Genomic DNA, 26,328 nt, shown 5'->3' on the forward strand with positions numbered 1-26,328 from the left:
GATTCTGATGATGTTTTAGCCTGTATTTGAGGTTTTATTCTCTGACTTCATTTCTTCATGTTTAGAATGCCTCTCAGAAAACAGGCCAATGGTTTTCACTTCAGTCTGTTCCTCATTCCTGACAGATCAAATGATGGACCTGATGCTCCCTGAGTAGATGTGAGTTTGGCCAAGCCACATGACTATTCCATACTTCAGGATCTTCATATACAATGTGAGTGGTGGGAAGTAGATTGTTCACAAGATCAGTTCTAGTGCCACAATTTTTACAGAGAAACCAGTATTTTAAATAACTATTCTGACATAAGTTCCTGGTACTATGATAGTTGCCATGGAGAATGCAAGAGAAATTGAACTTATAGTGCATACACTCTTACTAGGAAGATAAGCTAAACACATGCAATCATTAGGAGCAGTACACGTGGCATATCATTAAGTACAAAAGGACAATCATAGAATGATTCTCCCTTTTTTATATATTCCCAGTTGGAGATTGAGTGAAACTTGGGAAGAAAACAGGAAGACTCATAAGTCATTTCAGGGATCATCAGATACAGAAAAATTGAAAAGATGGCTTCCTAGTGTTTCCTGTGCAATGAAAAACTCCCAGCTTATCAGTTCAGCCTCCTGATATGATGTCCTACCCCCATCCCATGACAAAATCCAACTAGTTGCCTGGGATGAAGAAAGCATAGTATATCCCATTAGGTTGGATTTTTGGTTATCCTTCTATGGCCATAGGGAATCAAACACAGAGAAGTTTTCTGTCTTTTTGCCCTTATCTACTTAATATCTGTTTAGAAATTAATGATGAGCTTTTTTTTTTTTTTTTAACATACCCCAAGTCACAGACCACCCTGATTTGGGCTTGGTCCTCTTCTATGCTATGATTTTGGTCCTCTTTGTTCTTTTTTCTTGTCTCTTTGTAGATTATCCTTATCCTTTTGTTTTTGTTTTTGTTGTTTTAAATTAACCCTGAATATACGGGTAGGGATAAAGCTAATCTAAGAGAGCAGAGAAATTGTTTGACCTTTTTAGTCTATCAAAGGTAAACAAATACGCTATTAATTTCAAAATATCCCTTCTTCTTCCTTGACTGTACTGAAACCTAATTTCCCTTGTAAACACTGGAATCTGAAAAATAAATAGTTTCTCATTGCCTCCACATCTAGAAGAGAAGGTATAATTATCAGCTGCATGCTGCCAGTGCAAACCTTCCTGAAAGCCATTAGTTGTTTCATCCTCACTCTGAATAGTGATAATTGTCTCTCATGTTCAGTTTGATCATCTGCTGAGTTGTATTTGGGGCTGAAGTTGTGGCTCAGTGGTAGAGCCCTTGCCTAGCACAAATGAGCCCCTGGGTTCGAGCCTCAGTACCACATAAAAATAAATAAATAAAATAAAGGTATTGTGTCCAACTGCAAATAAAAATATATATATAGTTGTATTTTTATTGCAGGCACAGAAACTGGGGAACAAATTGCAGTTAAAGATTGCAAGCATTTGTGTTGAGATAGAGTATTTCCAATATCCTACTGATCTTGACATAAATTTGAATCAGTCAGTTTCATTTTACACTGAAGTCTTGACGGTTATGCCCTTTGTGGAGTTCCATTAGGGGTACATTTACTGGTCACTTATTTTCACTTGAGTTCATACAGGTTGTGGGCTTTGTGCCTGATATTGTTTCACAGTATGTGAAGCGCCAAGATACAGTTTTAACACTGTTGACTTGCATGCGGCCTCGGCTCCTTTTGTTTAAAATTTGGATTAAGGCACAAGTCAACAGACTCTGGGTGGTCTTATCCTCACCCCTCAGAGAAGCAGATTCACATGACCAAACTCCTTTACAACTTGGCAAGATGGTAGTCTTCTCTCATGAGACACCCAACACAATAATAGCAAGGACATTAGAGGTCACTCCTGAGGTAGAATGCCAGAGCTTATGTGGAAGAAATTTGTCCAAAACTTGCTTTCAGTCACTCCAGCCTTAACTCATACTCTTTGCTGTTTCCTTTTTATAAAAATGAAAAATTATGAAATGTTCCACTGATGTCTCAGAGGAAAAATAGAAGAATAAAACAAGGATGCCAAAGAGTTTCAGAAATGTCAACAAGGAGAGAGCAAGAAGTCCTTCATCTTGTGCAGTGATGGCCATATTGGGGCTGCTCACCTTTGTCACTGTAATAGTTAGGCACATTTGGCTGGGGAAAGGTCTTCCCTAACATTAAACTTTTGAAGGAAAAAGAGGGTATATATCTAATGTCTATACTTTTAAAAACTGTTTCTTGGGCAGTTCAGATCATTTTCTTGCCCAAAATTTTTATGACATAATTTCAGTGTTTTCAAAGAAATTAACCCCCATGGCTGAACTTTTCTATTTTTAAAATTTTATTTTTGGTAGCCATCAAGTACCTAAAAGAAGTACAGGTCCTTGGGGGGCACAGGGTGGGAGTGCATGAGCATGCACCACACACATACATATGAGAAAAAGAGGAGTTCTTGCATTTATTATGTTTCAGTCTGATATCAAGAAACCAACCTAGTAGAAGCATCCTATTATTCATCTCTTTCTCCCAAGAAATTAATAGTATTTCTCTACTTTATGTACATTTTCAATGCATTAGAAAGTAAAACTATAGGCTAGGCATGGTAGTGTACACCTATAATCTCAGGAACTTGGGAAGCTGAGGCGGGAGGATCCCTAGTTCAAGGCCAACTCAGCAACTTAGAGAGAACCTCAGCAATTTAGCAAAACCCTGTCTCAAAAAATATAAAGGACTGGAGGTGTAGTTCAGTGGTAAAGTACCTCAATCCCCAGTACCAGGAAGGAAAGAAGGAAGATTGGCTGGAAGTCTGGTTGACCTCAAAGAACTGGAAGGGAGTTACAGGTGCTGCCTCCTTACACACCCAGTGCTTGACTGACTGTTGAGCTTTGCCTTCCTCCCGGGACCCACCCTGATGTGGTGCATACCTCATTCATTGGTTTCTCATAGATGTCCTCCTGCCAAGGAATTGATTTTGCTTGAAAAGCATCTCTCTGGAGAGCTTCCAACACCTTTTTCGGAGTAACAAACCCATACTGAGCTTCCAGCAAAGCCAAGTCCATTTTTTCAGCCTTTAAAATACCGATGACTTCATCTCGAGCCTGTAGGAACAAAAGATATTTCAAAAAGCCTACTTCATCTACCAGCAGTCTCAGCAAATGATCCCTTGTGAGAGTTAATAGTGATTTTTCTTCAGTTTCAAATATAAATAAATAATATTTGGTTATAAGACCTTTTGGAAAAGGTAACAAAACTATGTCCCTTCATCCTTCTTACTGTCTAATTACATGCTAACAATATTTTAAAAAGTCATCGCTATACAACATTGGGGAACTATATTTTCTTATTGTGTTTGACAAGCAGATAACCTAAATGGCAGTCCTTTGAGGGATAGTGTTTTCAGGGAGTAGGAAATAAGATTCTCCAATATGTGTAGCTAGCTATTTTTCGATTTTTATATAAATAAAAAGGTAATTATGCCATGGCAAGTCTAGGAACAAGTTCACATCAGGTGCAAAACTCCTATTATTATTTAAACCAATCCAGAAGTCATCTAGCAGCATGTTAACCAATACTGCCCTTGTGTGATGAAGTGAGTGGGCAGAACAGACAGAGGATGTAACTTTTCACAACATGTATGCCAATTATATGTAATAATGACACCCCTTTTAGATGTGATTAATTGCTCTTGGAGTTGGCAGAAGAGAATTCTGTGTATGTGTATTTATGCTTTGCTTCCATGTACACACAAGTACTAACCACAGATACCTATTTCTGTGGCAACATGCAGACCAAATTCACAACCAGCTTTCCCCAGGAATCATGCCAGGGATCACTCCTAGCCAGCTGACCTGCAGTTCTCCCTCTAGAATGCTGAGAAGAAATAACAGGTCATCTCTTGAAAGATCATCTGCTTGGTGGCCATTGCCATTGTGTGGCTTCTCTGACTTGGGACATGGAAGGATTTCATCCAACTCAATGGTGGAGTCTTTGTCTTGCTGTTTGTGCTTCATGTTCTGGAAATTCTGGTCTTTACTGTGTCTTGGACATTGTTTGGGGGCTGAGCCCTCAGGGTTAGTGCTTCTGGAACGCATTCTTTAAGGCCTAGAAGGAGAGAAGATAATTTGTAACTCTTAATGGAAGTAGAGTTTTATAAGAGTACCTATTACTGTTTTAACAAGTCTGCATTCTTGTTATATTTACACAGCCAAAAAGTTGGTCTTTCTGATCTCTACAGCAGAGAGTTATTAGCAGAATCATAAATCACAGTCTTATTTACACTTCTGCTTTTAAAGTCAACATTTTAAAAACATCTTCTGCTTTGATTAAGGCCACTTATGTCCAGGGATAAACAGACTGTGTTTGAACTTCATCCACCAAACATTCCACCACAAGGACCCAGGTCATATCTCCAACCATGGCCTAAATGCTTACTTGGAGACATGCTTGACATAACTGTAAAATGATAAACTTGCTGTTTTGCCTTCAGATTCACATTATAGTATTTCTTTTTAAAGTGGTTTGGTTTGAGGTGTTATGTATGTGTGTGTGTGTTCATTTTGTTTGTTTTGTTAATATTTTAGTCTTTGGTGCATTAGGATAGAAGTGTCAATTTTTAATACAGAATACTTCAGATTATTTTGTTGTAAAAGCAAAGTTTAGTATTAAAGGAATGAAGGCTTGGTTCCTGGCAGTGTTCCTAATATTCTGATAAAATTCAAAATCTATCCTTGGGTAAGTCAAATTTAGGAACCTCATGTCCAAAGCAGAGACACTACTGCTTATAGTATTTAGCCATAAATATTTGAGGGCCACAACAGTTTCATATTGTATAACTATCCAAGTTAATTTATAATAGAAAAATTGTTTCATTTTACTTTTGAAGTTTCTGACTAATAGAGAAAACATCATTTAAACTTAGAGTAGACTCTAATTATATCTAAGCAGTTTATTAATTTTGCTTCCCCCCCCCCCAAATCATGAATCTTTTATCATCACTGGTAGCTTACTTTTAGTTTGTAATAATATTTCTTTAAAAATATGAAAAACTCAAGCATACAGAATACTATATAAAATAGAATGAACCGCTGCTTACATGCTACCATGCAAATTTATCAAATTTTACTAATTTACTGTACACACACACACGCACGTGCGCACACACACACACACACACACACACACATATATATAAAATAATTTTTGTAAGTAATGTATTATAAATGCAGTCAAAGACCCCTGTATAGCTCTTTGGAACCATTCTCTTCCCGTCCACTCCAGAAATAATCACCACCTTGAACTTGGTGTTTATCATTCCTGAGCATGTTTTATACTTTTTAATGCTTTTAAATACTTTCTGAAACTTGCCTTTTAAATCCTGTATTATAAAAATTCTTCCTTGTTCCATTTTACTGTAGTTCATATATTTTGATTGCTATGTAGTATTTCATTATATGAATAGTCCACCATTTACTTATCCATCTTATTATTGATACATCTTGAAATACATTACTTTTTCTCAGTATTAGAGAAAGACATTCTTAAACATTTTTCACCTTATGTACGAGCATTTATCCTGAAAACAGTGTTTAGGGCACAGCAATGGGATTTCTGAACTCTGGAAAATCCCACTCAACAACTAGAGATTATTGCTGTCCCAAAGAGACAAAGTGTGAGAGTTCTCAATGCTCCATTGTCTTCATTGGTACTTCATAAATTTATAATTTTTGATAGTATGTTAGTGGTCTTTACCCATTTTTCTCCTGTGTTATTTTATTCTTTTGGATTTGTAGGAAGCCATTACATACTCAAATTACTAATTTGTTGATTATGTTCAGCTCTTGTCTTTCCTAGTAGGTAGGTTATATTTTTACTTTAAATCTTTTATGTTATTAAAACTTACAGAAATTTTAAGTTTTAATTTAGTAAAAGTTATCAGTTTTTTCTTTTCTCTTTTTGACTAACATACATTAGTTGTACATATTAATAGGGTTCAATGTGATATTTCCACATAGTCATATAGCATGCACGATCAAACACAGCCTCCCTGGATCCACTCTCCATGCTTTGCACAAACACTTTGCACAACTACTATAATTCCTAATCTACATTCAGCTCAATTTTCTTTTAGCCTCCACACATGAGAGAGAACATGCAGTGGTAATATAAAACAGTATAACTCACTAGACTAGAATCACACTGCCAAAGTCAAATTCCTGCATTGTTACCAAATATAAAACCTTGAAAACTTATTTAGTACACTGTGCCTCAGTTTTCTCATCTATAAAATGGGGGTGACAATGCTAGTATGCTCATAACCTAAGGTAAGGTTGCTATGAGTATTCAGTAAGTTAACGTGCTTATAATGTGCTTGGAACACAATAAGCATTAGCTTTTATTATTATCATTAGACTTCAATAAATATTGGATTTTATTATTAATATTATTATGAACTTTATTTTAATCTCCCAAGATTTTATATCAAGCTTTTCTTAACTATATCTTTTTTTATTGATTATTTAAAGCATTACATAGTTCATGATATATCATCTTTCATACATTTAACTCAAATTGTGTTTTGAACTCCCATTTTCACCCCAAATACAGATTGCAGAATCACATCTGTTACATATTCACATTTTTACATAATGCCATATTAGTGACTGTTGTATTCTGCTACCTTTCCTATCCCCTACTATCCCCCCTCCCCTCCCCTCCCCTCCCATCTTCCCTCTCTACCTCCCCTGCTGTTGTTCAATTCTCTCCCTCTTTTTCCCTCCCCCTTGCCCCTCATAACCTCTTATAATTTTGTGTATCATTGAAGGTCTCCTACCATTTCCATGTGCTTTCCCTTCTCTCCCCGTTTCTCTCCCCCCATTCGTCTTTGTTTACTGTAGTCTTTTCCTCCTGTTCTGTTCTTAGTTGTTCTCTTTATATCAAAGCAGACATTTGGCATTTGTTTTTTAGGGCTTGGCTGGCTTCACTTAGCATAATCTGTTCTAATGCCATCCATTTCCCTGCAAATTCTATGATTTTGTCATTTCTTAGTGCTGCATAATACTCCATTGTGTATATATGCCACATTTTTTTTTATCCATTCATCTATTGAGGGGCATCTAGATTGGATCCACAGTCTAGCTATTGTGAATTGTGCCGCTATAATCATTGATGCAGCCGTATCCCTATAGAGCGCTTTTTTAAGGTCCTCTGGGAATAGTCCGAGAAGTGCGATAGCTGGGTCAAATGGTGGATCCATTCCCAGCTTTCCCAGGAATCTCCATACTGCTTTCCAAATTGGCCTCACCATTTTGCAGCCCCACCAGCAGTGTACAAGTATGCATTAGAAAATTTTTTTCAAGAAGGGAAAAAATTACCTCATTGATCTATGTGAGCTATGGCTACAAGGAAAAAAAATTACAAAAATAAAAAAGACTGCCTTTGCCTGGGTGTTCTGTTTAAGAAGTGATTCTCACCTAGCTTACTGGCACCACTTGAGACCTCCTGAATAGTGGGATACTGAGTAGTGAGATACTGAGGCACACTGTACTAAAGAGACCTTGAGGACTTCATAGCCAGCCAGAAGGGCTGACCATCCCTGGGTTCATGGTCCTGATCTGTGAAGTGAAGGGGATTGGCAGGTGATTTGTAGGATTCCTTTTCCCCTGTGAGATATGATTCTTGCCACTGCCTTTCTTTTAGCATAGATTACCAATAGTATATTTAAATGGGATGGATTTGTGAGTCTGCATATTATTGGAAATCTACAGAAATCTCTGTGCTTCCAGTGGATATGGAGTAAGCCTACGTTCTAATGACTTTCACCAGGGGAAACATTACAACTAAAAGATAGTTCTTAAGGAAATAACCGTAGTATTAATTTTGCCCTGAGAATTCTTTATATCCTCACCTTAACAATCAGGCTATGAAAATAGAAGTTGAAGGTGTTTATTGTCTTATATGTTTATTATTTACATGTTTTATTTGTTAATAGCATCCAAAATTTTCACTTTTCAAAATTTTGACAAGTCACATAATGTGTTGTCATCATAATTAATGTTCTTTCTCATTCGTCTTCATCACACTAATTTATTTACTCTTTTAGGCACTGGGAATAGAAAGATGGTGGTGGCAGCAGCGATAATTGTAACAATAGCTAGCATTTACTGTACCAGGCACTCTTCTAAGTATCTTACATGTATTAATTCATTCAGGATTCACAGCAAAGTACAGAAAAGTATTATCTCCATTTTACAGTGAAGAAGTAGAAGCACAGATAACTTACTGAATGGAAGAAACAAAAACACAGGCAATTTCTGAAGGTTGTGTTGCATAGCTAATAAGTGGCAAAACTGGGATTTGAATGATTCAAATCTAGGTAACCTGATTCCTGAACCCATACTTTAGAAATCATGCCCTAAAACCAGTATGCTAAATTGCCCAAGACATGCAGATACCATCTGGGAAAAAAATGGTGATAACCCTACTGAAGAGAAAAATAAGTGCAATACAAATGAACAGTGACCTGGAACAGTAGTCACTGGCTCTTCCCTAATTTGGATATACTAAAAACAGGTAAATATTGAATCTGTTCTTGTGTTTGCACATGTAGGACCATCTGTTTCTTTTGTCTTTCTTTCTTTTTAAAAATTTATTTAGCTGTGAATAATTAAATCCATGGCTTCATGTATGCTATGTGCTCTTATCACAGAGATAGACCCCTCCCCCTAATATATTTTATTTCTATTCTCCAGGGGTGTATCTGACCCATCATAATGGGTGTTCAACAGGGTGACTGACTCCTTCTACTATGTGGCCTTCTGTCTCAGACATATATTTCCATTTAACAAACCACTCTAAAACGGTGATAATGGCAACACTGACTCAAAATTCTGTGGCTCATACTGCAGCTTCACCCATCTTGCATCTCTACTGGGTGGGGTGGCCTAAAATGCACTCTTTGTCATACTCACCTGTACACTTGTTGCACTACTTGGGCCTCAGCTGTGCATCTTAACTGTGTTCCCAGTGGATTCTTATCCTCCAGTAGCTAGACCTAAGAGTCTCGGGACATTCCAACAATGTCTCATTTTATAGTGAAAGAATATCACTAAGCCAGTGCAGATACAACAGTGGTGGGGAAGGACTCTACTTGTAGATGGAAAGAGCTCCAAGGTCACATTGCAGTGGAATGAAAGGAATTAAATGCAGCCATCTTTGAAAAAGTCCACCACACCTACAGATTCAGAATTTTTTGAAAATCTAATAAAAGTCAAGTGAAAAAGAGTGATAAAATATAGCTGGGTGTGGTGGCACACACCTGTAATCCTAGCAACTTTTGAGAGCCAGGCAGGAGGATTCCAAATTCAAGGTCAGCCTGGGCAATTTAGCAAAACCCTGATCAAAATAAAAAATAAAAAGGGCTAGGGACATAGCTTGGCGGTAGAGCACCCCTGGATTAATCCCCAGTACTACAGGAAAAAATAAAATAAATAAGGAGTAATAAAATATATTTAGTTCTTTACTTCTTTTAGTTTCCTGAAGATATAAGGTTTTTTGTTTGTTCCTTTAAAGGACTTCTATGATCCCTCCTATGTTTTTCTCTTATCACATATCCTTTGGAGAACAACAGCCTACTGATAAGAATTAACTTGTATTCTGCTGCTAATCAGAAAGGATTCTCTTGCCCAACCAGTTTTCTTTTGTTCTGGTATTAGGGATTGAACTCAGGGCCACTCAACCATGGAGCCACATCCCCAGCACAGTTTTGTATATTATTTAGAGACAGGGACTCATTGAGTTGCTTAGCACCTCGATGTTGCTGAGGCTGGCTTTGAACTCATGATCCTCCTGCCTCAGCCTCCCGATCCCCTGGGATTACAAGCATGCACCTCATCGCCCAGCCCCATCAGTTTTATACAAAGTGTGCCTTCCACAATACCAAGATAATGTAAACTTTTATTAGCAGGGTAGTTTGTAAGCAGCCCTGAGCTGCTGCAGAAAACTGAATAGAGTTCTGCATACATGCTACCTTCTCTTACCTCACTCTTCAAGTGGGTTAGGTGAAATCTGCCAAGAGAGTATAGGTCATTTACCAGTGATGATATTTATAAATGGTAAAAAAGAATGGCCTGTAAAGTGATTAGAATTTCTCTGAGCCCACCAATTCTCTTCGGGGACTCGAGGTAATAGCAACATTCTTGCTGATTAATGAAGCACCACTCTCATTGGATGGTTCTCACACAGAACCATCGTGTGCAGACTCCTGGTCTGCTGAGTGTGTGTGTCTCCACATGTTTACGGTGTGGTGGAATTTCCTTGCCCTTCTGCCAACAACCACAAAATAATCGGTAATGAGAAGTAATTAAGTATGGAGAGGAAGAAAACAAAGACATGAATTTCATGATACTCTCTTGCTTTGTATTATCAGTGACTTCATTGTTTCTCTTGGCAAATTTTGAATGCATCTGTGCTTGGCACAGGGGTGCAGACTGGGTAGAAAAGTATAGTAACAGAAACAGTGGTTTGAGATTTTTAGGTTACCCACCTCAAAAGAAAGAAAGAAAGAAAGAGAGAGAGAGAGAGAGAGAGAGAGAGAGAGAGAGAGAGAGAGAGAGAGAAAGAAAAGAAAAGAAAAGAAAAGAAAGAGGAAGTTGCTTTTATTTTTAGTAAAATACCAAGTAAAGGTGATTTCTTCTTTTCATAAATTGTGAGCATAAATACCTGATAGGTTTGCATGGAGAACATCTGCATACTTGTCAATGTAACAAAGCTTAAAGCATTGTTATCTGTAACTATCATAGCCATAGAAGGTCAGCCTTTGAGAGTATAGACCAGGAATCAAGAAATCTGGCTTATGATCCCAGTTCTGCCTTTAATTAGCCAGGCTCTGGGTTGTCACTTACAAAATGAGAGTGTTGGGCTAGGTTGCCCCCCACCCAAGGTCATTCAGGGTAGAATGAAGACCAGGGTTGTTTCTCTTGATCTGTACCATACTCTTATTCCCTAATGGACCCCCTAACAGCAGGGTTATGGCCTATGACTAGATGATCTCTGAGGTCCTGGGACTTCCCGCTTTAGAATATTGTGATTCTCTGTTGTCTTGTATCTATGGATACAAAAACCATGCAGTTGGTGGTAAGAAGTAGATCATGCTTTGTTTTCCTATGTAGTGATCTCCATCAATTTTTCTTGGGTTTGAGCTGGTTGAAATCATGATGGGTCTTGGGAAGAATGTGCCCATGTAAGAGGACACCTTAGTAGAATTTGCAATTATTTACTTACCTTAGTTACAGAAAATGTCCAAATATAAATAGAGGCCTGTTCTACTCACTATCTACCCCAACATACACACCACCCCAGCCAGCTCCTTGCCAGATAAGTTAGATTTTTTAAACCTTTATTTATTTATATTGTATATAAAAAATAATTCATTCTATATAATTTGATCATTTTATCCTTTATATACCTGTTTGTGTTCAGGTTTGAATTGTGGAAGAGATATGATAAAGGGATATTTTGCTTGTGTAAAGTAACTTTGAAAAGCCTCCAAGGGAATAATTTTTGATCTTGATCATTTCATATGATATTATGGTAGCCAATTAAAACTCAAATTTGAAGAAAATAAAAATAATAATTTATTCAGTACTTACCATATACAAACCTGTTCTAAATGCTTTCCTTTTATTAATTGATTTAATCCTCACAAAACTGTTATGATCCCCTCTACACACATATACCCACACTCTACAGAAGAGGCAATTAAGACTTGGGACTATCAAATAACATGATAAAGGTTATACCACTAAAAAGCAGCAAAGCCAGATCCTACTTTAGGCAGTCTATCTTCAGAGCCCACTAATCACCATATTATATCTACTGAGGTCTCTTTTTAAAAAAGCATTGTATTAAAAGGAAAATCCTGGTTTAATACCAATGTATTCATTTGTGAAACACCTACTCTGTCAGGCTTTGTACTAAGCAATATCAATTTGGCTTCCTTATTTTCATATTCAAGCTATATTGAACTCTGAGTACCCCAAATTACACAAAAATCTGAGTAAATTCATGAACTCCTAATCCTTGATCTGTTGGTCTATTTGGTAAAGATATCTTGTTTTCATCCATTGCTTATGTGTAGAAACTATATTTGAATGCACAGTTTTTCCAAAATGTTAATGTGCTTTCTCATCTGCTTTTCTGGCATGTTGGAATGTCAGGAGACTGACTAGAAAGTCTGAGATGAGACAAGTCTAATTGATCTTAAATCACAGCTCAGTGTTTATGATTAGGTCTTTGGCCTTGGACTTCTCTGAGCCTTCAAAATGTAATGGAGATAAAGACCCCTGATAATGGGTTTGTTGTTCACACTCTATGAGCGCAGGGTCCCTGTTGTTTCTCTCTGTGCCCATGTTCAACCAACTTAGATCTCATTAGGGATTTATTGGGTGACTGAATCATGCAGTCTTTCCTCAGCAGAGCTGCTTGGATTTGAGTAGAAGTGGCCTCATGGTTACGATGATTCATCTGTGAACCACTGGTTAGCAGTTTAGGAAAAGAGAACTAAGAATCTACTAAAGTAGCTGTGTATAGACTTCTTCACAAGCCAGGCACTCTTTTAAGTGCTTCATGTGTATTATCATTTTTAACCTTGAAGAATTTTAGCCTGAAGTCAAATGAAAAAAATTTGTAGAGAAAGGTGTGGTAAAGGTAAATTTAAGGGTAGAGATTCTCATAAAAGACATCAAGGACTAAGAACTTAATATCAATTTCAGGGTAGCACTGGTTGCCTACAAAAAGTTGAGAGAGCAAATACACACATCCTTTCTCATGTGCTAGGTGGAGAAATGACGTCAGATTCCTGAGGCTAACTAGAAATCTCCATTTAATTTCACTGGTTTTGGAAAACTTTTGATCATGTATACCCTGGCCATTTGCTAGCCCACTCTCCCACACCCCTTCAAATATGTAAAACGAGCTGAACATCCACTGTACCCCTCCTTTTTATTTGGCCATCATTAGTCTTGTTTTAGGCATATCACATTTTATTAAGGTTATGTCATTTAAACTTGGTTTAGTGGGACATTTTAGGTTTGAATGTTTTGTTTTAATGACAGATCTGTCCTGCAATAACTGTAGGACACTTGTTGCCAAGGGAAAAGATGGACATGATCCAAGGTTTTAAGTTGAATGTGTTTAACATTCTGTATTTTGCTGAGTTTAGGGAGCATTCCTGCTTGTTTTATGTTTCCACTTGCATTTTCTGCATTGAATCATTAAGCTAAAATTTAGTTCCCTCAGAGGGGAATGGAAAGAAATGTAGTAAGATTACGGGGTTCTCAGCAAAACTGGTTAGGTTCTTTAATATTAACTGACTTATGGTAAATATGATTCATCTATGAAAATACTAGCTATAAATAGATGTTAACAGTGCTCAGTTGCAGAACAGCCAGGTTGTGCTTGCATGGCCAGATTAGGGGGGAAAATCCTATTGAGATTTTATTGGACTCTCAAAATAAAAATAAAAAAATGTTTCCTTTTATTGCCCTAGTCATCAACATTTGAAGATACTAAACTCAGCCAACTGCAGTAAACCTATCTGATGGCTAAAAAAGACAAATTGAAAATCAGATAACCTAATTTAGCAACTGGCTTTCTATCTTTTATCCCATTTTCAGTAAAAATTCTCGAAACATTCCCTTTGTGGTATTTTTCCTTGTAGAGCATGGACAAAGCTTCAGACAAGGAAATGGAAAATGGGGATGTGTGATTCAGGTCCATATTCCCAAGGATTGTGAGTTTTAGGAAAAAGTCATAGAGTAAAAAGAAGCGTATATAAACTTAAAAGGCAGCACAGTCCCCCATGGTGCCAGGTGCTGGGTGTTTTCCATTTTCACCTGCTCAGTTGTTATATAGCTTAAGTGTCTAAAAATGGTTTTTTGGGGGGAGCTAAATTTCATCTCCTAGTAAATTCAGTTCATTTATCCTGATTTTGCCTTCAGAGCTGAATCAAGCAAAGCTACTCCTGTTGCTACAAGTGTAGTCCTTTAACGCAAAGGACTATTCTTTATTCCAGATGAGACATGAATTTTTTTCATCCATTTCTCACACCACTTGGTTTCAGTTTCTCTCACCCCAACACATATATTTGATGATGTCCCTCAAGACCCACTCATTCTTCTGTAGGCCGGTGCTTTCTTAAATAAATGCATGGAGTTGGGCATGATTTCCCAGATGTTAAACACTACTAAAGAAGTAGATGGTGATAGTATATACTTAAGGAAGATCTTAGCAGCTCCTCTGATGTTGAATATCAGTTGGAATTTTAAGTATTATCCCAGAAATTTAATCGTGGACCTTAATGAAGACTTTTTTCCAGTCTACCTTATCAGATGACTGCTTGTAATAAAACCTGCTGATAAAATCAGCAGACAGGTAATTATTCACCCTATTTAGGATTCAGGAGACTTATATAACTTTAGCTAATAAATTTTGGACCAGAGATGAAACGTAGGAATTCTGACTCTTCTTCCCCTCCATGCTCATGCTACACCAATTGACACTGACTTTGTCCATTTAACTGGAAGTTCTTTGGTTTCTTGTTCACAAAATGATATGGTCAAAGAAGATGCTGGGCTTCTCTTTTTATTCTTTGCTGAATAAAAAGCCTGCTGATTAGGTCTAATAGAGCAGACTTACATCATGGCTTTTCTTAGCTGTGTGTTCTGAAGCAAGGACAAAAAGAAATATAAAAATCTCAGAGTATAAATAGCTGATTTATCTGAGTTTTCCATTACAAATCAGAGGCTCTTTAAAGATTCTTTTCTCATTTAAGGTTGAAACAGGGCTGAGAATGTTTTCCAGATCTTTGTGGAATAGAGCAGAAAACAAAAATTATTTTCGTATAGTCCAAGTTAGTTTTAAATGCAATACTCTCAGTCCTAGCTCAGAGCTCTGATTCTTTTAACAGTTTTCAAACTACATCACTCTACATATTTCTTCCAACTCTGGTTTTTCTTAGAAATATGGTTACATTGAGACAGTCATTTAACCTTTCTGTTCTCCTGTTTTTGTCCCTTGGGGCCAATTTTGTCTACTCCCCTCAGCCTATAACCAAGGTCAAATGAGGTTAATTGATGTACCTATGGTCACACCCAGAGCCAGCACCAGAACAGGGTCTCTGCTCACAGCTGCATTGCAGCTGCTATTGCAGTGCTCCCTGTTCACAGACTCTAGGCAGTCATGAATCCTATAAGATAAAAACGCATCATTCCGAATACTCGAAGTTTCCCACAAACTTTGGATGTCTCCTAGTGATCTTCCTCACCTTTTCAGTAATAGTAGGTCACTCTGTGTGCCTTTAAACCTTCTCTTGGATAATCCAACCCAGTGTAATAGGAGCGTAGAGGTGAACAGTTTTGGAGGAGGTTGGGTGTTTTATCCCAATATGACAACACAACATCTTTCCTTCCTCCTATTTTATCTAAAGAAATGTTACAGGTTGCCTATTGCAGAGAAAATGTTGCCACTCAGAAAGCCCCTGGGCAACACTAGACCTCTAAGCCATTTGTTCTCCTTTCCTAGCCTCCCAGGTGTACTCCATTATCTTCCTATAACTGGGGAAAATTTTAAAAACTTACCTTCCAGTCCTCTAGTCTGAAGCATTTACACTTTCTCTTTTTAGGGGAAGAGAAGGAAACTAGTTCTTGTAAAGTTTCTGTTATGTTCCAGATAATGTGATTGATAGTTTCTACTCCTTGTGTGTTTTTTAAATTCAGACAGAGTTGGATTATTTTCTTCCTTTTGGAAAATGAATAAACCTGAGGTGTTGAGAAACTCAGCAGCTTAGTGGTACAAATGCAGGTTCATGTCTAAATACAAATACTGAAAAATACTATAAACAATTTCCAGTGTACAAAGTGCTTAGGGAGCATATGAGAGGGAATAATCAAGTCTGCCAACGGGACCTGGTGAAGCCATCTCAAAGGTGAGCTGGTTCTTAGAGGTTGAAAACTAGTTTCCAGATCGTATGTCCAGGAAAAAGGTGAAGGAAAAATACAATATATGGGGAATACCATATCCCCCCTACAGCTAGAGTGCAGGAAGTGTTCAGTAGTGAAAGATGAGAGTAGAAAGGAAACCATGAACACAGATGAACTGCTCATCATTGGCCCTTTATAATAGAGAAGATGAAATAATACTAAGTATTCAACAAATACTTGGGAAAAATTAAATGGATCAAATATCTGTACATATTCTAGGATCAATTAGGCAACTTTAAAAGTCAAAATTTCGGGCTGGGGATGTGGCTCAAGCGGTAGTGTGCTCCCTGGCATGCGTGCGGCACGGGTTCGATCCTCAGCACCACATACAAACAAAGATGTTGTGTCCGCCAGTAACTAAAAAATAAATATTAAAATTCTCCCTCTCTCTCTCTCTCTCTCTCTCTCTCTCTCTCTCTCTCTTTAAAAAAATAAAAATAAAAAAATAAAAGTCAAAATTTCAAAGAATATTTAATAACATGTATGAAAATGTATGAATTTGGAAAAATCACACTGATTTATCTATTACATTGTTTTCATATTTTTGAGACCTTTTTCAGAAAAGAAAAAAGGATGAATTAGACAAAAATCTTGAAAGTCATCAACAAGATAAGAAAAGGTTACCTTGGTATAGCTGCTGGTGTTATTGTCCATGGAGTAGGAGAAAAGAAGATCAAGGAAATTTCAATGTGGATAATATATGATACTATTAAGAATTTGTAAATTTTTCTAGGTGTGTTAATAGCATTGTATTTATGTGGAAGAATCCCCCTTTTACTTCTTTAGATGCAAAATGAAGTATTTAAGTATGAAATGAAGTGCTGTTCTGGGTCATACTTTGAAAAATGCCAGAAAAAAATAAAAGAAAGGGATACATGTGAAATTAGTATAGCAAAATATTGAGGGCTGTTGAAGATGATGGACTATGTTATATTCTATTTTTTGTACATTTGGAAATATTTATCATAAAAGATTTAAAAGGAAAAATCAGGGATTTAGTATTATATACATAAACATTTTAAGACTGAGTCTCTTTTTTTAAATTTTGGATCTTTATTTAATCTAGCCTAGTAGAAATTAGAAGCACACTATCAATTTCTCATGAAGAACATCTCCAACATGAAAATAGAAACCTTACAGTGACAAGTCAGTTAAGTTCAGATTCTCATATTTTTTAATATCTCAGACACTGTAGTACTTCTTTTTTTGTTTGTTTGTTTTGTTTTAATTAGTTACACATGACAGTACAATGATCTTGACATATCATACGTTTGAATCAGATGGGGTATAATTCTCATTTTTCTGAGTGTACAGGTTGCAGAATCACATTGGTCATGCAGTCACGTATATACATACAGCAAGGAATGAGTCTCTTAAAAAAAAAAGTGGGGTGGAGTGGGGTTAGTGTGCAGGGATGAGGATATAGCTGAGTTGGTAGAATGCTTAACTAGCATGTCAAGGGCCTAGGTTCAATCCCCAGTACCACAAAACAAAGAAGGCACCAGTGTTTGGTTGTTAGGCAGAGACAGCAATAAGAAGAGTGAGCTGTGTCACAGGAGCCAAGAGAAAATGATTTCAAGGAGCAGAGAACTGCATTGACCTCATTTTAACAATATCGCAACTTCTTAGAACAGTTTTGGAACTCTGCTTTTGGAGCTGTCTGCTTTGAAATATTTCTTAGCCGTGGCAAAATCTGGTTCTTTGAAAGAAAATTTGATTTCTCACAATAGGGAAAAGTTCCTTGGAACCAAATCTAATGAATCAAGTTGGAGTTTGGGTCAACTAACACTATCTTTGGTCAAACAGACCAAATGTGATTCTAAAATAATGGGATAGCTTTTGTTTTTGAAGGAGTTTTAAAGATATTTCCAAAATATTTCATCCATGAAACTTTCAGAATATGCTGTATAAGGTAACTCTGACAAAATTACATACTTGGATTTATGATTCAGGCTTTGGGGGTTTTTTGTCTGTTGGTTTTTTAAATTTTATTTTAATTTATTTTTAGCTATACACGGACATGCTACCTTTATTTTTATGTGGTGTGGTGCTGAGGGTGGAACCCAGTGTCTCACACAGGGCTTTTGTTTTTAATATTACATATCAAATCTTTGGTGCCCTGAAGCTTTCATCTGTTTTCTAGACTCCAAATGTAAGCAAAGCAGTAAGAAACAGCAGAATCTAGGTAGGAGAAAGAGTACAGACTCAGGAGCCAGCCTAGCTACATTATAGACCTGCTTCACTAGATACAAGGTGTTAAGTTCAGGGTGAATCACTTCATTTCTTTTGGGCTTAATGTCTTACAGCCTTCCTGGGGGGGGGGGGGTTAGGTAGAGATCAGATGTTTAAAATGCTGTGCCCACTGCCTGGCACATGACTGGAACTCACAGCTCATCCTGGTAGAGATGCCCTAATGATACAATTTTATCTGTTGGTTCAGCAGACATGCCTTCCCTCCTAGGACATCAAATGAGATAAGAAGATAACTAATAGATTTTTGCCTTTTAGCATCATGAGAAGAGTACATTATTCACCAGTAGTAAGGAATTCTTTTAGTCAATGCTAAAAACGTATTTTAAGAGTGTGTGTTATTTTGTGCTTAATAGAGATGAAGATTGGAAAACTGAAGAAATTAGCTTTGGCCAAGAACTGGGGCCTGTTGTTCAACAGAGAAGTGGTTAGAACTATGATCCTGCCAATTTGGAAGAGTTTGACATGAAGTAACTTTGGGGCCAAACTGGCCAAAACTATTCTAAACAACATGAGAAAGGCTTGAAAGCCATATGCTCACCCAGGCTCTCACTGGTCTATCTCTTCCACCTCTAACACAGCAGCAACACAAAACTTACTGTCTGCAGGCACCATGCTAAGACACTTTATATCACTGTTTCCGTTGGTACAACAGCACTATGAGACAGATACGATGATTAATCTATACTTTATGGGCTAGAATAACCTAAACTTAAAGAGGTTAAGTCATCTGCCCCAAGCCATAGACCTGGTAAGTGGCAGAGTAGGAATTCTTACTGGCTTCAGAGCCCACCCAAGTTTACTTTCCATTGCCTGAATTCTTTCTCCTTAGGAAGGCTCAGTGTATAGTTGGGAGACACATGTCCTCAGTCATTTAAAGTTTTGAGTACATCAGCAAAAATTGAGGCAACTAGTATCTTATCACCTGCATCGTGAAGTAATAATACTAGAACAGAGAAGAAGAAGCAAGGAGGGAGAAAAATGCCTCAGTTTATCTGAAATTAAGGCACGATGTGAATAAATTCAAACTCTTCCACTGCTCTCCAATATCCAGCTCATTCTAGGCAAGGAAACAAGTTTTAATAAAGTAAAAAATCATGAAGGATCAAGGAAATGGCATGCAGCAGGATGAGCTCTTGCTGTAGGTAGCGTGCTTCCAGCTGCATTCTGTACACTTGAATACAAGTCTTCTCCTCATGTCCTCCTTTAAGAATGGTTCAGGGAAGGAACCAAGACTTTTTCAAAGTCCCATTCAACTCTACAGGAAGATAACTCTCCCTGGGTTCTTCAATGAGGGGATAGAGTTTACCCAGACCCCTTCCCAACTCTGTTGAAGAGACCTGGGTCTCAGACAGAGTTCATGGTACTGGGGATAGATCAAGCTTAGGGTTTCTGCCCATCCTGTGTGTCTCCATATAGCCTTTGTTAGAAAGCACTCAGGGTGGCCAAGAGTGCCTGTTGACCAAAGAGGGTGGCTGCTGCTAGGAGCTGTAAGTAAATAAATGAATATCAGAAGCTTACAATTATGGGGGGAAACAAAGAATCATTACTCTCCCTTGAGCCTGTTGCTTTGGATGTTTTGGGTAATGGTTGTGAAGGGTTTACACACAGACTAAACTAAGCTCTTTGTGTTCTTTGTAAGGTAGAGAGCTTGCCAAGTCAATTTCAGCATGCAAAACACAGACAATTATTCTTTTGGCATTTAGGGGCCACCCCTGTTTTTGCTGGGGGTGGCGCGGGTAGCCTGTTGACAGAGGAAGGCTTTATAAGGAAAGAGAAGGAAACTATATCCCCATGTTTCTTTTAAAAAGAAATCCCCCTGTCGGGGCCCTCGTGTCCCTACTTCTTATGCTAAACCTCTTGTCATGGAGCCAAGAGGCTGAGAAGTGCCACACACACTTTGGTGTCCATAGCATGTGACTCACTCATGGCTGTTTTCATATCCTCTGCCTAGCAGCTTACTATGAAAGTGTGTATATCTTCTGTAAATATGTCCATATAGATGATTGGTGAGTGTATTTATAGAGATAACCAATGAAAAGACAGTTCTTGAGAGTATGGTCTTGATCTATTAGATAATATAAGCTTTGTGATAATGGTTCACAGCCTGTGAACCCAGAACCCCTGGGAGCTTTCAGAGTTGACAAGGGGGCCCTATATCCTCATACCGAAAGTATTATGAGAAACAGTATGTTGATGCTAGGCCAAAAAGAAACTTTAGGCTATTTCCCAAAATTTTATGTTGATGCATTTGTATCACTCTATTTTTTTAATAAGCTAAATTTAAATAGAACCCTCCATAATGGGAAACTGGCTTGTTGCTTAAATATTTAAATGTACTGAGGTTTTGTCCTTCAGCTCTAAAAGGTCAGTCTTTTTATTCATTTGTTTTTGGTAGTGCTAGGAATTGAACACAAAGTCTCACACATGCTGGGCAAGGAAGGCTGTACAACTGAGTCCCATTTCCAGCCCATAAAAAGTAAGTCGCATAGCGTGGTTCAGTTCTCCACCTGGAGAAGCCAGGAATATATGTCTATACTTCTACCTCTTCCTTTCTTAGTTAGGCTGCATCACTCTCAGTGCCTTTTATCAAGATCAGTTGGTAGAGAAAAAACAGCCCAGTAACAACCTTAGACTTCTCAGTGCACTAACATAGCTGAATTTCAAAGGATTCAATGTCTGCCTAAGAGATACAAAGAAGTTCATGGTGCTTATTACATAATTTCCTAAACAAAAAGAAATAGAACCTGAAAGGTCATTAGAGTTGCACAATAAAATATTAATAGTGATTCTTTGTGTTTCTAGGGCTAAAGTATAATTTTAACTTTTAGTAATTTTAAGTTTTGAGATTTGGAATAAGACTTATTTCATATGTAGAAATAATTCATTATTTTGGTATTACTAATCTTTCCCTTAAAACCAGTCACAAGGATTACCAAGGGCATTTCTAATCATCAGTGTATGTATATGTATGTGTTAAGAGGGGAATGTTTGGCTGAGTTGTTATGTTGCTATTTTTTTAGTTTATAAATATTATCAAGTATGTCATTAATTATATCCAGAATAACCTTTAATTTTCCAATTAAAAGTACATCTCTAACTTTGATTTTTTTTTTTGCTAGCTACTTAGGAAGATTGTAGATAAGGTCATTTTAAGGTGTTAGTCACTTTGAGCCATCAAGTTAGAAAACAAAAGCACACAAGGAACCACCTACAGATAAGCCAGCTGCAGATAAGACTTTTTCCACATTTACTTTCTTATCTCTATTTTCTTTTGCTACTGGCTCAGGTTTCCCTGTGCCCCATGACATTACATTAGAAATAGAAAAGGAAAAAAATTATATCAGAGTTTCTCTTGGATATTAGAAACCTTTACAGTATCTCATTTAATCCTCATAAAAATTCTGTGATGGATGCCTGCTTATTCTCATTTTTACAGGTGGGAAAAACAGAATTAGAAAAGTAACTTGCCCAAGGTCACAAAGTTAATAAGTGTCTAGGACATGGCTCACTTGTCCTGCTACTGAGATTTTTTTTTTTTTAACTTCTCTGTCTTATCTTCTATTTTCACTATTATGTCTTGGTGACCTTTCTCACCTTTTAGCTACAAAATGCTATTCATGAATAGTACAATTGAAACTTAAAATGTGCTGTTCTCAGTAGGAAGGAGCACCTGACTATATGAATATTTCTCCCTGCTTATCATTCCCAATATTCAGTTCCAGGGACAGAAAGAAGAATTGGGGCAGACTCACATCATTCAGTACATTTGCAGACAGCTGCATTGTAAATTCTTTGTTTTCATGTTTTCCTTTTTGCTTCTTGCTTATTGAATATATTGATAAAGACTTCCGTGAATATTCAAAACAGAGCTGTGTATTTGGCTCAGGATTAAAAAGAAAGAAAAAGAACTGATCACAAAGACAGTAGTGACCCTAGGGAGAAAGACTGTCACCCAGGGATTACTGGGTTTAACTCTGACATTAGAATAACTCAAAACTTGTTAGTAGGGATCCAAGATTCTGCTTGGTTTGGCCACAGTTTCACCTTGTACTCTTCCTTCTCTTTCAGCTCCAAATGTGCTGGCCTTGTTGGTCTCTTAGAGCCATCATTCTCCCTCCCATCCCCAGCCCATTGCCCATGCTGTGCACTCTGCTTGGGCCTCTTCCCTCTGCTCTTCACCCAGTTAATACCTCCCACTCAGCCCCCAGCCCTCAGCTTTAGTGACAGTATCTTAAGAAGTCCTCTCTGACTTCATAACCCCATGTACACTCATAACAGTGCCACACTTCCTGGTGGTAATTGCATTAGCAGTTTTACTTATGTGTATATTATTACCTAAAGAACTACTTCCTCCACTAAACTGTTAGCTCCATGTATATTGGACAGTCTCTTTGTTCAGAGTGTGTCTCTGGTGCTTTGTACATGATCCATACTCTGACGAATGAAATTAAATGAGTTTGCCGTGAATACCATCTAATGAACTTATTTTGTTCTAGTCCAGTCTCCTGGGTCAAAATCACATGAACATGGCCCAAAAGAGGTCATATATTTACAGAGCTGTTGCTTATCAAATTGAGAGAGATGGAAAGTAGCAGTGAAGCAAGTGCTTATTTGGCACCGTTGCTGCCTTACCATCTCCCCCTCAACATATACACAGCCCCCACAGTGTTGAACTTGGCCACATGGCGATCTTTTTCCTGGTGCATTGAGTGACTAATCGGCCCAACAGTTGCCCTTAGATCAGGGTTCAGCAGGCATTCTCTTAATGAGCCAAATAGTAAATATTTTAGGTTTTGTAGGCTATACAGTTTCTGCCACAACTACTCATCTCCGTCTTGCCAGCTTGAAACCATATAACGATACACAAGCGAGCAGCAGTGGCTGTGTTCCAGAAAAACTTTATGTACCAAAAAAACAGCCGTATTTTGCTGACCTCTGCTTTAGGTGATGTTATAAAGTAATAGTGAGGCAACCTATGAATGTGACCTAGGGCCAACTTTGAAACTGCTAACTAAATATATTGGTTTGGCACAGATATTACCAGGGGCTAGGAGAGTCCTAATGTTACACAGGCCAGATATAATTTTTCTTTGATTTAATAAGAAGAATAAGGGTCAGTTTCTATTTGAGCTGTCATAGTATTTGAACCCAAAGTTGTGTCCTAAATCAAACTAGTGAAGTTTCGGTGGGGTAATTTTGGCTTTAGCTAAATGTCTAAAATGTTTTATAATGAGCAAATTATAGTATTACACACACTGTAGAATTCAAACATTTTCCTCAGCTGTTCGTCAGCAGTCATTTGTCTTTTAAAGTCCAAGAAACAAAAGAATTTTCTGGCTGATCCTACCCCCAGCCCAGAAATTTCCAACTCTTAGAACCAGTATAAAGAATTCCAGATCCGTGTGGAGTTCATTCATGGTTGGCTTAGTCATTGTGGAATAGAAGCCACATGGAATGGATCATTTACATTCTCCATTTATTAAAACATTTGGTGCTAGGAAACACTAAGCTACAATTCTTATAGTACAGCTTTTAAACTCACACAAAGGGAAAGAGCTATGGAGGGGGCATAGGTTTCCTATTTCTACTCCAGATTTCCTTAGAATATCTGTGGCTTATAAGTTTTGAGTGGAGAAGGGGAAAAAACAGAAACCCTCAGGTTTACTATTAAGTTGCTCTTGAATGTTCCTAAAAGGAAGCACAAGACAATATGTCATATGGATTATATTTGAATTGTTTGAGGACACTTTTAATCTTCATATTTTCGATTATTTTTCTGATCTATAGTGGAAAAGAGAATTCCATTGCTTTATTCCCTTAAAATGGGCAATAGATTATAGATAGTTTTGGAAAGAATCCAGAATAGCATCTTATTGTTTCGTTTTTTTGTCACTAAACTGAGTGGTCTGTGGTGATGAATTTTCCAAGGACCACTGCTTTCCCCTTTTAAGTGCCAGCAGTTTTTAAAAATAATCATTTTTTTATTTTTTTATTCAGTTTTTTATCAGTGCATTTAATAACCTTTTTTTTTTTAATTTATTTTTTAGTTCTCGGCGAACACAACATCTTTGTTGGTATGTGGTGCTGAGGATCGAACCCGGGCCGCACGCATGCCAGGCGAGCGCGCTACCGCTTGAGCCACATCCCCAGCCCTTAATAACCTTTTTGATGAAAATATTTTTAAGATAATCAATACTTTCTTGTATTAAGGACAGTGTTATTTAGAGCATTTTCAGTATTAATAATATCTTTTTATATTTTGTTTTCTACCTCCTCTGTGCCAGGTTATAACTAGGCATTGTCTGTTTGCTCCTCTCACCTGCCTCTACCTACTACCCAATTTCTAGTTTTAGCTTCTACTGTACCATGGACCAAGAAATCAGGTAAATAGCAAGGTTCTATTGTGTGAAGTACTGGTTTTAGAACAGAAGTTTTGAAGGAGCTATTTTATGTACAGATACCTTTTCATCCTTTTATCTGGGTTAGAGTTGTATGAAAATTGTGTCTCAGAAAGGTACCAGTTAATCTGTGTCTATTTCATGACACATGGAGCATTTTACCTTTGAATGGAATTCTAAATCTGCATTTTTATCTAACCAGTCTTTTTTAAATTTATTTTTTATTTTTTGGTACCAGGAATTGAACCCAGGAGTGCTTAACCACTGAGCCACATCCCCAGCCCTTTTTATTTTTTATTTAAAAACTGGGTCTCACTAAGTTTCTTAGGCCCTCACTGAGGCTAAAGATTCTCCTGCCTCCCTCTCCCAAGCTGCTGGTATTACAGGCAGTACGCTACTATGCCTGGCTCTAACCAATCTTTTCTAAGATGATTTTATTGGTGGGGATTGGGCCTATTGTCCTATTGTACAAGCTCATTATGAAGGCTGATCTCACTTATCCATTTAGTAACTGTGAGGTGCAAATTGGTCTTCTATTTTGTAGGTAAAGAAATTGAGGCTCAGAGAGTAAAGCACATGTAGCAGAGCTGGACTTTGAGTCTAAGTCACCTAATTGCATAGCCCAGATTTTCTCCAGAACTCCATTCGGCCTCTAAGAGGGAAAAACAGATTCATGCCAGATACACTTGGGGCCAATCAATATTTCTCACAATAATCCAGCCACCCTGTGAGATAGGTATCCCAGTTCACACACAGACAAGTGACATTAGATCACCTAATGATGGCCACACATCAGTAGGAACTCAGACCTCTAGTTGGCTCTCAGCTTCTCTATGTCTCCATTTCCTCGTCATAAAATAAGAATAATAATGGCACCAAATCTCTTAAGATTATTGTAAGGACAAAATGAGATAATCCTTGTAAAGTGCTTAGCACCATGCCTGGCACATAATAAGCTCTCAATAAATGTTAGCTATGGTTACTACGGTACAACAAAGGTAAAGTTATTTCAGATAGAAAAATCTTGCTATTCCACTATCATCTATTGGACTCTTAAAAGATTCTGTGTTATTAATGGCAAACAAAAGGGTATCTCTGTCACTTAAAACAGAGAGTTAGATCGAGTGCTAGGTAATTTGTCCTTCATCACTTAAGTGATTACACAAGTGGTTTCAAGGCCCCTTCCAATTCTATGACTGTGTTATCCTAGCCATGGAGTGCTGTTTTTCCTATTAAGAAATCTTAGGGCAGAACTCTCAAGTCCGCTCTACAGTATAATGAAGTGGTGTGCTGTCACAGAGGATGAAACAGAGTATATAAGCAAAACTCAGCAAAGACTTTGATTTTCAGAGTTGTAAATGACAAGGAGTATAAACAGTGAGACCTTTGGAGTATTTGTATCTCATAGAAAAATAAGATACCTACAATATTTGAAAAGTTGGAGACAAAGTCCAGTTAATTGATTTTACAGCAAAGGCATTTAAGAAAATATTTGTTTTATGGTTGGCGCCAGAGGATAATAGAATACAAGTAATTATTAAACCGGAATATAGTGCCCTGAGTTGAATCAGGAAGTCAGTTCCACAGAATAGT

General features: G+C 37.5%; 2 protein-coding genes across 5 annotated transcripts in view; one reads left to right on the top strand and one right to left on the bottom strand.

The window, feature by feature from the left end:
* Positions 1 to 26,328, top strand: part of CMSS1 (cms1 ribosomal small subunit homolog) — a 319,968-nt gene that overhangs the window by 102,067 nt on the left and 191,573 nt on the right. The gene's annotated exons all lie outside the window — the stretch shown is intronic.
* FILIP1L (filamin A interacting protein 1 like) overlaps positions 1 to 26,328 on the bottom strand; it is a 262,254-nt gene that overhangs the window by 98,142 nt on the left and 137,784 nt on the right. For 2 of the 3 annotated variants that reach the window (XM_081301148.1, XM_081301149.1), the window contains exons 2-3: positions 3,899 to 4,151; positions 2,975 to 3,148 (exon numbers count right to left, since the gene is read on the bottom strand). In XM_081301148.1, coding sequence (XP_081157274.1) covers positions 2,975 to 3,148; positions 3,899 to 4,141 — 417 coding nt within the window. In that variant the 5' untranslated portion in view covers positions 4,142 to 4,151. Of the gene's footprint in view, positions 1 to 2,974; positions 3,149 to 3,898; positions 4,152 to 22,089; positions 22,219 to 26,328 lie in introns of those variants that run through there. The other variant, XM_081301150.1, reaches the window with a different exon arrangement.

Source organism: Spermophilus citellus (genome assembly GCF_964194105.1).
Source record: "Spermophilus citellus genome assembly, chromosome: 7".
Lineage (NCBI taxonomy): Eukaryota > Metazoa > Chordata > Mammalia > Rodentia > Sciuridae > Spermophilus > Spermophilus citellus.